Source organism: Palaemon carinicauda, chromosome 17, assembly GCF_036898095.1.
Source record: "Palaemon carinicauda isolate YSFRI2023 chromosome 17, ASM3689809v2, whole genome shotgun sequence".
NCBI classification, from domain to species: domain Eukaryota; kingdom Metazoa; phylum Arthropoda; class Malacostraca; order Decapoda; family Palaemonidae; genus Palaemon; species Palaemon carinicauda.
Window position 1 is genome coordinate 63,656,629 of NC_090741.1, and position 12,500 is coordinate 63,669,128.

The 12,500-nt window shown below is 35.9% G+C and overlaps 2 protein-coding genes across 4 annotated transcripts in view; both read left to right on the forward strand.

Annotated features, from left to right (window-relative positions):
- The window catches only part of LOC137656831 (sodium- and chloride-dependent glycine transporter 2-like), a 12,522-nt gene extending 11,383 nt beyond the window's left edge, over window positions 1-1,139 (forward strand). Inside the window, exons 6-7 of the mRNA XM_068391155.1 lie at window positions 1-15; window positions 422-1,139. The exon at window positions 1-15 is cut by the window's left edge and continues 171 nt beyond it. Coding sequence (XP_068247256.1) covers window positions 1-15; window positions 422-544 — 138 coding nt within the window. The 3' untranslated portion in view covers window positions 545-1,139. The remainder of the gene's footprint in view (window positions 16-421) is intronic.
- Window positions 1-12,500, forward strand: part of LOC137656828 (sodium- and chloride-dependent glycine transporter 1-like) — a 206,079-nt gene that overhangs the window by 57,497 nt on the left and 136,082 nt on the right. The window contains exon 1 of one of the 3 annotated variants that reach the window (XM_068391150.1): window positions 11,528-11,798. The exons of 1 other annotated variant lie outside the window; for it this stretch is intronic. In XM_068391150.1, the coding sequence (XP_068247251.1) occupies window positions 11,770-11,798 (29 nt within the window). In that variant the 5' untranslated portion in view covers window positions 11,528-11,769. Of the gene's footprint in view, window positions 1-11,527; window positions 11,799-12,500 lie in introns of those variants that run through there. One more of the 3 variants, XM_068391149.1, reaches the window with a different exon arrangement.

A 12,500-nucleotide genomic window follows, 5' to 3' on the forward strand; every position in this document is an offset into this window, starting at 1 on the left:
GGATTAAAGTGTGAAGTAAGTAGGAGAGAGAGAGAGAGAGAGAGAGAGAGAGAGAGAGAGAGAGAGAGAGAGAGAGAGAGAGAGAGAGAGAGAGAGAGAGAGAGAAAATGCTTTCCTACATGCAATGATATGATTAATACATAGATACATGTTAATCAATCTTTATGCATGTGTGCTTAACATTAGTAAATTGGTTATTCGAAGACATTATATAATTAAGTCATTACCTATAGCAGAATTTCAGTATTATTATCATTATTTTTATTATTATTTTTATTATCATTACCAAGCTACAACCCTAGTTGGGAAAGCAAGAAGCTATAAGCCCAATGTCATCATTTTATCACCAATGTTATTACTGATATTGCTGCTGCTGTTATTGTTGCATTTAAATCAATCATGCCACTGTCCTCTTCTTCAGAACATGTCCCAAATCTGGAAGGCCACGTCGAACTTCTGTCCGGAGTACCTCAGAAATGGAAGAGATCCAGACGTCGGGAATTCTCATCTCCCAGAGGGAGAGTTTACCTGCACGGGTGTCTGAAACCTCTTAAACCACTTATAAAAACCCAAAATTTTGATAGGAAATATTCTGTTCTCAGCCGTATTTCAGTAAAATACAGGCGGCCGTAATTTTTACCCTGCTTTGTTATTATCTTGTACGAGTTGGTGACCGTAATATCACTCCTTTATGTCAATGTATTCGTTTTTAAAAAGGTAAATACCTGGCAATATTTATTCCAGGATTGTTACCATTTTTTACGGCAAATCTTTAACAGTGTTATCGAAAAATGTCCCCCACCCCTCCCCAGTGACCAAGTTGTTAACGTCAGATATTTTGGAAGTGGGCGGAGCCAATGCGAGGACGATTGACTGACTGATTTTCAGTTTTCTGGCATCCTAACATCGAAGGTCATTGACACTGATATCCTTTGTTTTAAATAAAGCATAAAAGGAAGTTCAACTAAAAGCCACAAAACACCTTTTCGAAGTTGAATAGCTTCCAGATGACCTACTTCTGAAATAAACCTAAAAATGACGATCTACAGCCAATTTTGCATTTGGTTGAGATTTGGATGTTTTGTGAAAGTGCAACCGTAAGGTCTCCAACTGAATTACATCCTTAAGCCCTGTCCACACGATCGAGCATGCCCGACGGGCATACAGTGATACCAGGCCACAATAGTTAGTGAAAATGAGGGTTGATGATGTCAGAAGCGGGAACACTAAAGGCAGGGATCTGGCAACACTGTATGATGCCAGATCCCTGTCCATGGTTTTTCCGCTTCTGATGTCATTAACCCTCGTTCTCACTAACTATTGTAGTCTGGTATCACTGTTTGCCCGTCGGGCATGCTCGATCGTGTGGTCAGGGCTTAAGATGTAAAGTTGTTAGAAGTACACCTTCTAAAAGGTATAAGGCAAAATGTTTAAAAAAAAAATTAAGATACGATTCTTTTACGTTCATCATAGATATTGTAAAACAATATCCCAAAATATCAAGAATAATCGTTCGTTGCTAAAGAAAGCATATATATATATATATATATATATATATATATATATATATATATATATATATATATATATACATATATATATCTGTATATATACATATATATATATATATATATATATATATATATATATATATATATATATATTTATATATTCTAAAAAGGTTTTTGTGTGAGAAATTGGTGCTGGGGTTGACCATATATACGTGATATTGATTGTGTAATAATAAAAAAAACTTATTTTTTTTTTTAAATCCTTCGGTTTCATATATGATTTTGTAAGTTTCATTATGATCACTTTTTTTTCCCAAAAAAATCCAATATGTAATGCAAATTTCATTATTAATTCATCTAGGAGTTTGTTTAGAATCTCTCTCTCTCTCTCTCTCTCTCTCTCTCTCTCTCTCTCTCTCTCTCTCTCTCTCTCTCTCTAGTAGACTTATTACTTTCATAAACAATGACATCCCAGGATTATGATACTTCTCTATCCAATCACTTTCCAGTATTCTAACATCATTACATGCAAAATTATTCAAATTCATTCTCCTTTAATAACATTCATGTACTCTGATATTTTCTGTGAGTCTGACGAAATGACATTCCTTCAACTTTCCTCTTCTGCTGCTGGTAACAAAATGACGCCCCGTTTTGAGGTTGGCGCTGCTCTTGTTTTATATAGGTACTCTAGGTAGGGCCATGGGGATTTTGTCAGGCTGGTCTTTACATTAATAAAAAATTAAACTTAAGCTACGCCGGAAGTGAAGCTCTCTGATTGTGATACTCTTGGGAAACTCAAATTTCTCATATACTTTACTTACTTACTTTACTTTGATGGCTGCTTTTCCGGTCCCTTACAGCAGGAGAACCCCATTTTCTACAGGACCTCCGCTGTCGTTTTACCTTGTTCGTTCATAGTATTTATCGTTTCAGATCACGTATTGTTCATTTACTGTTAAATTGTCACTGTTGTAAGACTGTTTAAATAAGAAAGTCTTCAGTTTCCTCTTGAAACCTTTAATGTCTTCAATCATTCGAATGTTTCGTGGGAGCTTATTATATAGTCTCGGGGCCGCATATTTAAGGGCTCCAACAGTTTGAAGCCATCTGTAACTATTCTCGTGTCGACACGATTTGTACCAATAAATACCACACAAATAACTCTATAAAGTTTAACAAGAGCTTCAAAACAAGGAAATTTCTCTCTCTCTCTAAAATTAAATTTTGAAATTTTGAAGCTTACTCTATGATAAATTTTAAGCATTTTCGTTTAGACTGGAACATTCATTAGAGAGTGTACATTAAGTAGATTATTATTATTATAATCATTATCATTAGCCAAGCTACAACACTATTTGAAAAAAGCAGGATGCCATAAGCCCAAGGGCTCCAACACGGAAAAATAGTCCAGAGAGAAAAGGAAATAGAAAATAAAGTATATAAGAAAAGTAATGAATACAATAGAGTAATGAATACAATGGAGTTCAATCTACAATTTTATTATTATTATTATTATCACCATTATTATTACCATTATTATTTCTCAAAACTTCTATAACTAGAAAGATAGTTGGATTAAGCATGGCTCAAAGCTTCGTAGGTAAAAGGTAAAACGTAGAATATATCATCATTATCATCATCACCATCATTATTATTATTGTTAATGTTTTTGTGTTGTTTTTGTGTTGTTTTTGTTATTGTCTCCAGACGTTTATAATCATTCTTATACACCATTTATATATTTACATACATGAATATGCATGTATGTGTATACGTATGTATACAGAAACATACTCATGTATTTATATGTGCATGTATGTATATATACATACATACATACATACATACATACATATATATATATATATATATATATATATATATATATATACATATATATATATATATATATATTACATACGTATTGTATATAGTGTATATATGTGCATATTTACACAGTATATATATATATATATATATATATATATATATAGCATATATACAGTATACATATATGCATACATATATACACAGTATATATATAAAATGTGTGTACACACGTACACTTCAAGTGAAACATCCCACAAGATTTATTTGTCCCAGATCTATACGCTAAACACAACTTGATAATATTGTTTGCAATATTGAGTGCAATTGTTTGTAATATGGATGTGTGACACTCACAATGTTATAGTACAAAATTCTATGGCTAAAAGCATCGTGCAATTTACTTTCCAGCCAAAAGGGAAACAAAGGCTTTCAATAAATGGAATACTTTGTATATGTTGTTTCATTCACCTATTACTGGACGAGAAATGTTCATGAACAAAACCTCTAATGACCTTATGAAAGACGCACACTCCAGTGTTTTTGTAAACAAACAACAATGACATTGAAAAGAAAATAAGGAAAGGCAAGAGAACTCTAGCTCAAGACAGTGGAAGACCATGGTGAAGAGGTTATGGCACTAACCAAGACTAGAGAACAATGGTTTGATTTTGGAATGTACTCCTAGAAGAGCTACTTACCATATGTAAAGAGTATCTTCTACTCTTACCAAAAAGAAAGTAGCCACTGAACAATTATACAGTGCAATAGTTAACCTCTTGAATGAAGAAGAATTTTTCGGTTATTTTAGTGATGTCAGGTGTATGAGGAAGGATGAAAATGCGTATAAAAGTATGCCAGACTATTCGGTGTATTTATAGGTAAAAGAAAAATGAGCCGGAACCAGAAAGATATCCAATGTATTACTATCTAGCCAGTCAAAGGATCCTATAACTAAATGTTGTACCTCAACGGGTAGCTAGAATGGCAGAAATATCTTATAAGTCCAGAAAACCTATGGGTTAAGGTATTCTCAACAATGCAAAAATATCTGTAGTCATTTTGGTGAAAATAGAAAACACTGATCCCACAGGAATAATTGTCAATGTTCTGCTTTTCTTATGGCACAAATTAAAAGGTATATAACTATCATATAGAACACTGGAATACATCAATCTTAATAGAATTTGTTAATGAGCGATGCTAAAATTCAGTTTGCGGGTTAAAAATTTGAACACGATGTTGTGTTTATATTTATCCATATTGACTCATTAGGGGTAATTTGAATGAATTACTACCAATTGTGTCACGTGGTGGGCCGGGACATCGGGTAAAACTCGCTGGTAAGAGACTGATGTCTCGCCAGGTAAATCCTCGGACAGCTGGGTAGCGTCAGGTTCCGATATCTTTTATGGCCTCTCGTGTCATGGTTGGTTTTGACTTGGCCTTTCATTAGAAGGGGCTAGCGTTCGATCCCATGTATGAGGTAGAAATTTATTTCTATTTGAACACGATGTTGTGTTGATATTTATCCATATTGACTCATTAGGGGTAATTTGAATGAATTACTACCAATTGTGTCACGTGGTGGGCCGGGATATCGGGTAAAACTCCCTGGTAAGAGACTGATGTCTCGCCAGGTAAATCCTCGGACAGCTGGGTAGCATCAGGTTCCGATATCTTTTATGGCCTCTCGTGGCATGGTTGGTTTCGACCTGGCCTTTCATTAGAAGGAGCTAGCATTCGATCCCAAGTATGAGGTAGAAATTCATTTCTATTTGAACACGATGTTGTGTTGATATTTATCCATATTGACTCATTAGGGGTAATTTGAATGAATTACTACCAATTGTGTCACGTGGTGGGCCAGGATATTGGGTAAAACTCGCTGGTAAGAGACTGATGTCTCGCCAGGTAAATCCTCGGACAGCTAGGTAGCATCAGGTTCCGATATCTTTTATGGCCTCTTGTGGAATGGTTGGTTTCGACCTGGCCTTTCATTAGAAGGGGCTAGCGTTCGATCCCAAGTATGAGGTAGAAATTTATTTCTATTTGAACACGATGTTGTGTTGATATTTATCCATATTGACTCATTAGGGGAAGCTTGGCGTTTATTATTATTATTATTATTAAATGCTAAGCTACAACCCTAGTTGGAAAAGCAGGATGCTATAAGCCCAGGGGCCCCAACAGGGAAAATAGCCCAGTGAGGAAAGGAAACAAAGTAAAATATTTTAAGTATAGTAACAACACTAAAATAAATATTTCCTATAAAAACTATAAAAAAAAACTTGAACAAAACAAGAGGAAGAGAAACTAGATAGAAGTGTTCCTGAGTGTACCCTCAAGCACGAGAACTCTAACCCAGGACGGTGGAAGACCATGGTACAGAGGTTATGGCACTGCCCAAGACTAGAGAACAATGGTTTGATTTTGGAGTGTCCTTCTCCTAGAAGAGCTGCTTACCATAGCTGAAGAGTCTCTTCTACCCTTACCAAGAGGAAAGTAGCCACTGAACAATTACAGTGCAGTATTTAACCCCTTGTGTGAAGAAGAATTGTTTGGCAATCTCAGTGTTGTCAGGTGTATGAGGACAGAGGGGAATCTGTAAAGAATAGGCCAGACTATTCGGTGTCTTTGTAGGCAAAGGGAAAGAACCGTAACCAGAGAGAAGGGTCCTATGTAGTACTATCTTGCCAGTCAAAGGACCCCAAAACTCTCTAGCGGTAGTATCTCAACGGGCGGTATCGAGGGGCCCAAAGAAGCCCGAAGCCTATTGGCCTACCATGGGTTCATGTAGCACTGAATAGAAGCTTCCGATATATTCGACTAAGCTACGGCTATTGTTCTCATCATTGCTATCCATTAATGAAGCAGACAATAGGAAACAGCTTTAAATTCCAGCTTGCCGAGCCTCCCTGTCCCTTCCAGTCCTTAGTAACCAGGGTTAAAAGAATACCAGTCCGCTTCCGACAAAAATAAGAACAATCTCGCGCATGTTGCTCAGCGGCTCCATTGGTTAGGGTTCAGATTAAGAAATGTCATTAGTCTGTATTTGACTCTACTCGGGAGAACAAGAACTCAAGCCCTCTTAACTACGCGGTTTTCATCCACCTGGTTAATCTCTGGATAAATTCTCGTTAATCCTCTGGGTCCTGAGGAGTCATGGCTACTTGTTCCGTCTATGGCTGCAAGATCAAGTCAAGGAGAAAGGAAGGCCAAAATGTGAAATTTCATCGATTTCCTAGAGATCAGAAGCTGCAACAGAAATGGCTTCAGTTTTGCAATCGCAACGCAGTTAATGTTAAACATGCTAGGGTCTGTAGCCTCCACTTTAAACCTACAGACTACAAAAGAAATCTCAAGTATGAGTTCCTTGAGCTTCCAACTCCAGGTAATGTAAAAGCCTTGTCTTATAAAATTTAGTTTTCTAGAAATCATATAACATGTCATATTCTGTTTGATTTAAAACCACAAACCTGTAAATCAAAATAGTCTCTTTCATTTATTCATAAGAATAGAACTTCGGTTATTTTGAAATGCAGTATTTCTCAAATATGGTCGTATGATAAGGGAAAAGATGTTTTGTGCTGGCAAAAAAAAAATCGGGTTCAATGTGTCATAATTCGAGGTTTAATTAAATCCTGAAAACAATTAATATATTATGACTTCAATTGTGATATTACGAAAGATATTTTGTTTCATATCATAAGGAGAGTTGAAGCAGCAGGCTATATTATTGTAGGTATGGTAAATGATCTAGGCCCTAAATGTAAGATTTTGGAAGCAGTTAGGGATAGGACTTGAAAATTCTTCATTTCTTCTTTGCATCTTTTCCCACTTTTATGTGGGGTCGATGTTTCTGGCCAGTGTTCTTCATATTGTAATGATATGATATGAAAGTGCATGTATTTGCAGACGCCCCTCATCTCATTAAATAAATGCGAAACAAATAAATAAAAACAAAGAGAAAAAACTAAAATAGGTAAAGAAAAACAAATGCGAGGTTCTATCATTTTTACCTTGTGAGACACCTGGTACGGATTAACAATGCAGGAGGGCATTTATAAGGACATAAGGACTTTCTAATCTTCAAATAATAAAGTACCTGAAAATTAAGGGAATAGTTATCTTCTGCGGTCACGAAAGAAAGAAGTGTGCTATGGGGGAAACAACCTACTATAGTGACCCTAAAACTTGTTTGCCTCGTTTTCTTCAACAGTCACTTACCAATGACCTCACGAAGGTGCGCAGTAACTCATGAAACGATCTAACTCATTCTTTTAACCCTGTTAGTAACATTCCCAAGGGGGGGAAAGACATCTGGTAATTCCCTTTTGTGATTTCCGAATACGAATCACACCCTCGGTAAATATACAATTTTTTTTTAATGAGGCTCACTTGCACCGACTCGCAGGGGTGCCCTTTTAGCTCGGAATAGTTTCCTTCTATCTGATTAGTTAGAATTATTTTGTCCAACCACTGAACTATTAGGATACTTTTCCAAGCTAAAAGGGCACCGCAGCGAGTCGGTACAAATGCACCTCTTCAAAAAATATTGATTATATCTGGTTTACTGACTGAGGGATATGATATTGTTTTAAAATTTTGAAAAGTGTTTACAAAATGAATATTATGATGATTATCGATTAAAAATGCATTTTTTATTTCCCTCGTTTTAATCCAAAGTAAACATTTTCATAAATCGTGGTACTTGTTAATAAATCTAAATATACTACCGCTAGAGGTCCTTTTACTGGACAGAGAGTGCTACATTGGATCCTTCTCTCTAGTTACGGTTCATTTTCCATTTGCCTACACATACACCGAATAGTCTGGCCTATTCTTTGCAGATTCTCCTCTGTCCTCATACACCTGACAACACTGAAATTACCAAACAATTCTTTTTCACTCAAGGGGTTAACTACTGCACTGTAATTGTTCAGTGGATACTTTCCTCTTGGTAAGGGTAGAAGAGACTCTTTAGCTATGGTAAGCAACTCTTCTAGGAGAAGGACACTCCCAAATCAAACCATTGTTCTCTAGTCTTGGGTAGTGCCATAGCCTCTGTACCATGGTCTTCCACTGTCTTGGGTTAAAGTTCTCTTGCTTGAGGATACATTCAGGCACACTTCTAATTAATTTCTCTTCCTTTTGTTTTGTTAGAGTTTTTATAGTTTATATAGGAATTATTCATTTTAATGTTGTTACTGTTCTTAAAAATATTTCTTTGTTTCCTTTCCTCACTGGGCTATTTTCCCTGTTGGGGCCCCTGGGCTTATAGCATCCTACTTTTCCAACTAGGGTTGTAGCTTAGCAAGTAATAATAATAATAAAGTTTAAGGTGAAATATGAAATGGTTCATCATTCCGCCTGTCATATAACTGCAAGATGTCTTATAATCATAAGAAGCATTGGTAATACTTTTTACATTATTTTCTTTTGTAGCTCATTTCACATACTTATAGTTGGTTTTATTATCTCACCTTTCCTCTGCGGTGGGAATACCTTAACGGGGTGAAAGGGTTTGAGTATCACCATGATCAGCAAAGCTATACTAGTAAAGGCCACCCATACTAGGATGGTTTGCTGAGAGCGATCAGACAAAAATATCCCATCACCAATCCGCATTGGCTACCGGGAACATTAGTTGTTGCTGTTGGTGTTATTGTTGTTCTTGCTGCTATTATTATTATAGACATGTCTGAGCCCTTTGACCTACAGTGGACTAGACACGGATCCATTTGTTGCTGTTGCTATTATTATTATAGACATGTCTGAGCCCTTTGACCTACAGTGGACTAGAAACGGATCCATTTGTTGCTGTTGCTATTATTATTATAGACATGTCTGAGGCCTTTGACCTACAGTGGACTAGAAACGGATCCATTTGTTGCTGTTGCTATTATTATTATAGACATGTCTGAGCCCTTTGACCTACAGTGGACTAGAAACGGATCCATTTGTTGCTGTTGCTATTATTATTATAGACATGTCTGAGGCCTTTGTGGACTAGAAACCGATCCATTTGTTGTTGTTATTATTATTATTATTATTATTATTATTATTATTATTACAGGCATGTCTGAGGCCTTTGTCCAGCAGTGGACTAGAAACGGATCCATTTGTGGTTGTTGTTGTTGTTATTATTATTATAATTATTATTATAATATGCATGTCTGAGGCCTTTATCTTGCAGTGGACTAGAAACTGATGCATTTACTATTGTTGTTATCATAAACATGTCTAAGGCCTTCGTCCTGCAGTGGACTAGAAACGGCTGATATACTGTTGTTATTGTTAATAGCTAAGCCAATGAAGTAAGAAAGAAGGCAACGTATTCGTGTGTGGCTGTTTCCTCGTTCGTTTGTCAACAAGATGTCCCAAAATAACAGTCCCTAAATGGTATTGGTCCATTAAATGTAATTTCGCGGAGGAAAAGGCTCCTTGCCAAGGAAGAATTGACAAGATTCAAGAATGGGTGGAAATTATAGGGAGTAGGTTGGCCAGGGCACCAGCCACCCGTTGAGATACTACCGCTAGAGAGTTATGGCGTCCTTTGTCTGGCCAGACAGTACTGCATTGGATCCTTCTTTCTGGTTATGGTTCACTTTCCCCTTGCCTACACATACATCGAATAGTCTGGCCTATTCTTTACAGATTCTCCTATGTCCTCATACACCTGGGAACACTGATTAATTATCAAACAATTCTTCTTCACCCAAGGGGTTAACTACGGCAATGTAATTGTTCAGTGGCCACTTTCCTCTTAGTAATGGTAGAAGAGACTCTTTAGCTATGGTAAACAGCCCTTATAGGAGAAGGACAGTCCAAAATCAAACCATTGTTCTCTGGACTTGAATAGTGCCATAGCCTCTGTACCATGGACTTCCACTGTCTTGGGTTAGAGTTCTCTTGGTTGAAGGTACACTCGGGCACACTATTCTGTCTGGTTTCGTTAAAGTTTTTATAGTTTATATAGGAAATATTTATTTAGATGATGTTACTGTTCTTAAAATATTTTATTTTTCCTTGGTCATTTCCTTACTAGGCTATTTTCCCTGTTGGGGCCCCAGGGCTTATAGCATCCTGCTCTTCCAACTAGGGTTGTAGCCTAGCAAGTAATAATAATAATAATAATAATAATAAAATATGGTTGCAGGGTTAGGGGATGTGGAGAATCGCAAGCGGATGTATTCACTTACTAAGTTTGCTAGTTATGGTAGTTTCACGCGTGGATGGATCCATAAAAGTGTGCTACTCACGTCACCATTCATTCACCTACAACAACGTTAACGACATAAGTTACCTATAGTTCCAAGTATTATTATTATTATTATTATTATTATTATTATTATTATTATTATTATTATTATTATTAAAAACAATAATAATAGTAAATATTTTGATTGTTTATTACTTGTTTTGTAGTTTTTTTCTTTTTTTTTCCTTTCCTCACTGGCTATTGTACCCCGTTGGAACCCTTTGGCTTATACCATCCTGTTTTTTTCATACTAGGGTGATAGCTTAACTTATAATAATAATAATAATAATAATAATAACAATAATAATAGTATATTTTATTTTGATTCTATATTACTTCTCGCATTTTTTTCCCTTGTTTCCTTTCCTCACTCGGCTATTGTACCCTGTTAGAGCCTTTGGGCTTATACCAGCTAGTTTTTTTTCCAATTAGGGTCATAGCTTAGCTTGTAATAATAATAATAATAATAATAATAATAATAATAATAATAATAATGCTTTACAGCGTTCCAGTCTTTCCGTCGCGGGAGCATATTCCATAAACAATCGGGGAAATTTTATGGGAATCCTCGTCCAGAGGTCACATGGTTACTAACAATAATATGCGCATGAGCTGTCGTATCACATAGCATGACGCAACAGCAGTAGACGAAAATCCTTAAGGTCAAAGACATGCAGGTTAGAACAGGTGTCATTTAGTTTTTCAAAATCCTTCTTTTGTTTCATATGAAATAAATTGCAATGTCTCTTATGAATATGCGTCTTGCTCAGACCTTTGGATGATAGAAAAACATATGGAAATTATTATTTTAATGCTATGGATGATATTTACATGAATGAATTGTTTTATAAACAGTTCGCCTTAATAACACAAACTTGAAGTCGAAACGCTTGGCCAGCGTACGATACTCTTTCCCCCAAGAAGTGCGCCATCTGGCAGCGCTATTCCCTACAAGACACTGCTCTTGGTGGTTAGCATTCCTGTTCCAGTGCATTTCAAACTTGCAATCTGAACTAGGTGTTTATGCAGGTTCTTGAGTTTTCTTTGAGCCGTGTGTTTTTCAATGGACATTGCCGCACATTTTCGCAGCAGACAATTTTACGAAACGTCAAGTGATTCTAATCTTTCGATTGAGGTATTGGAAAAGGGACAGCCTACGGAACAATGTCTGTCTTACTATACGTCAAAGAAATGTAAGGATCTTAATTCATGTTGTCATTGGATATACATATGTGTATACACACAATATATATATATATATATATATATATATATATATATATATATATATATATATATATATATATATGTATATATGTATATATATATATATATATATATATATATATATATATATATACATATATACATATACACACACACACACACACACAAAACACCAACAAATGCAGCCGTTTCTAGTCCACTGCAGAACAAGGCATCAGACATGTCAATTATTGTCTGGGGTTTGGCCAATTTCATCACCCCGTTGGCCAGTGCGGATTGGTGTTGGTGGGAGATTTTCTGTCAGATCGCTTACAGAAAACTAACCTGACTATACTCTATTTTTTATAGCGGTGCATATTTTCACTGACTCACAGGGGTGCCCTTTTAGCTCGGAAAGGTTCCTGATACCTGATTGGTTGGAAGTATTTTTGTTCGAAAACCTTCATTATTCTCGAATGATTACCAAGTAATGTGAATCGAAACTTATTTATTAACCTATATTTCTCCATCAGATATATGTTTTGTCAATAAACAATGTTAAAGAATAAATATATTATAAAGAATCGTCTTGGTAAGTCTAAATTTAATAACAAAATCCGCCGAAGTCAACGACAGCAGCTTGTTTACGGATGCACGTTTTGTAATTTTGTAATTTTTCACATATTTTA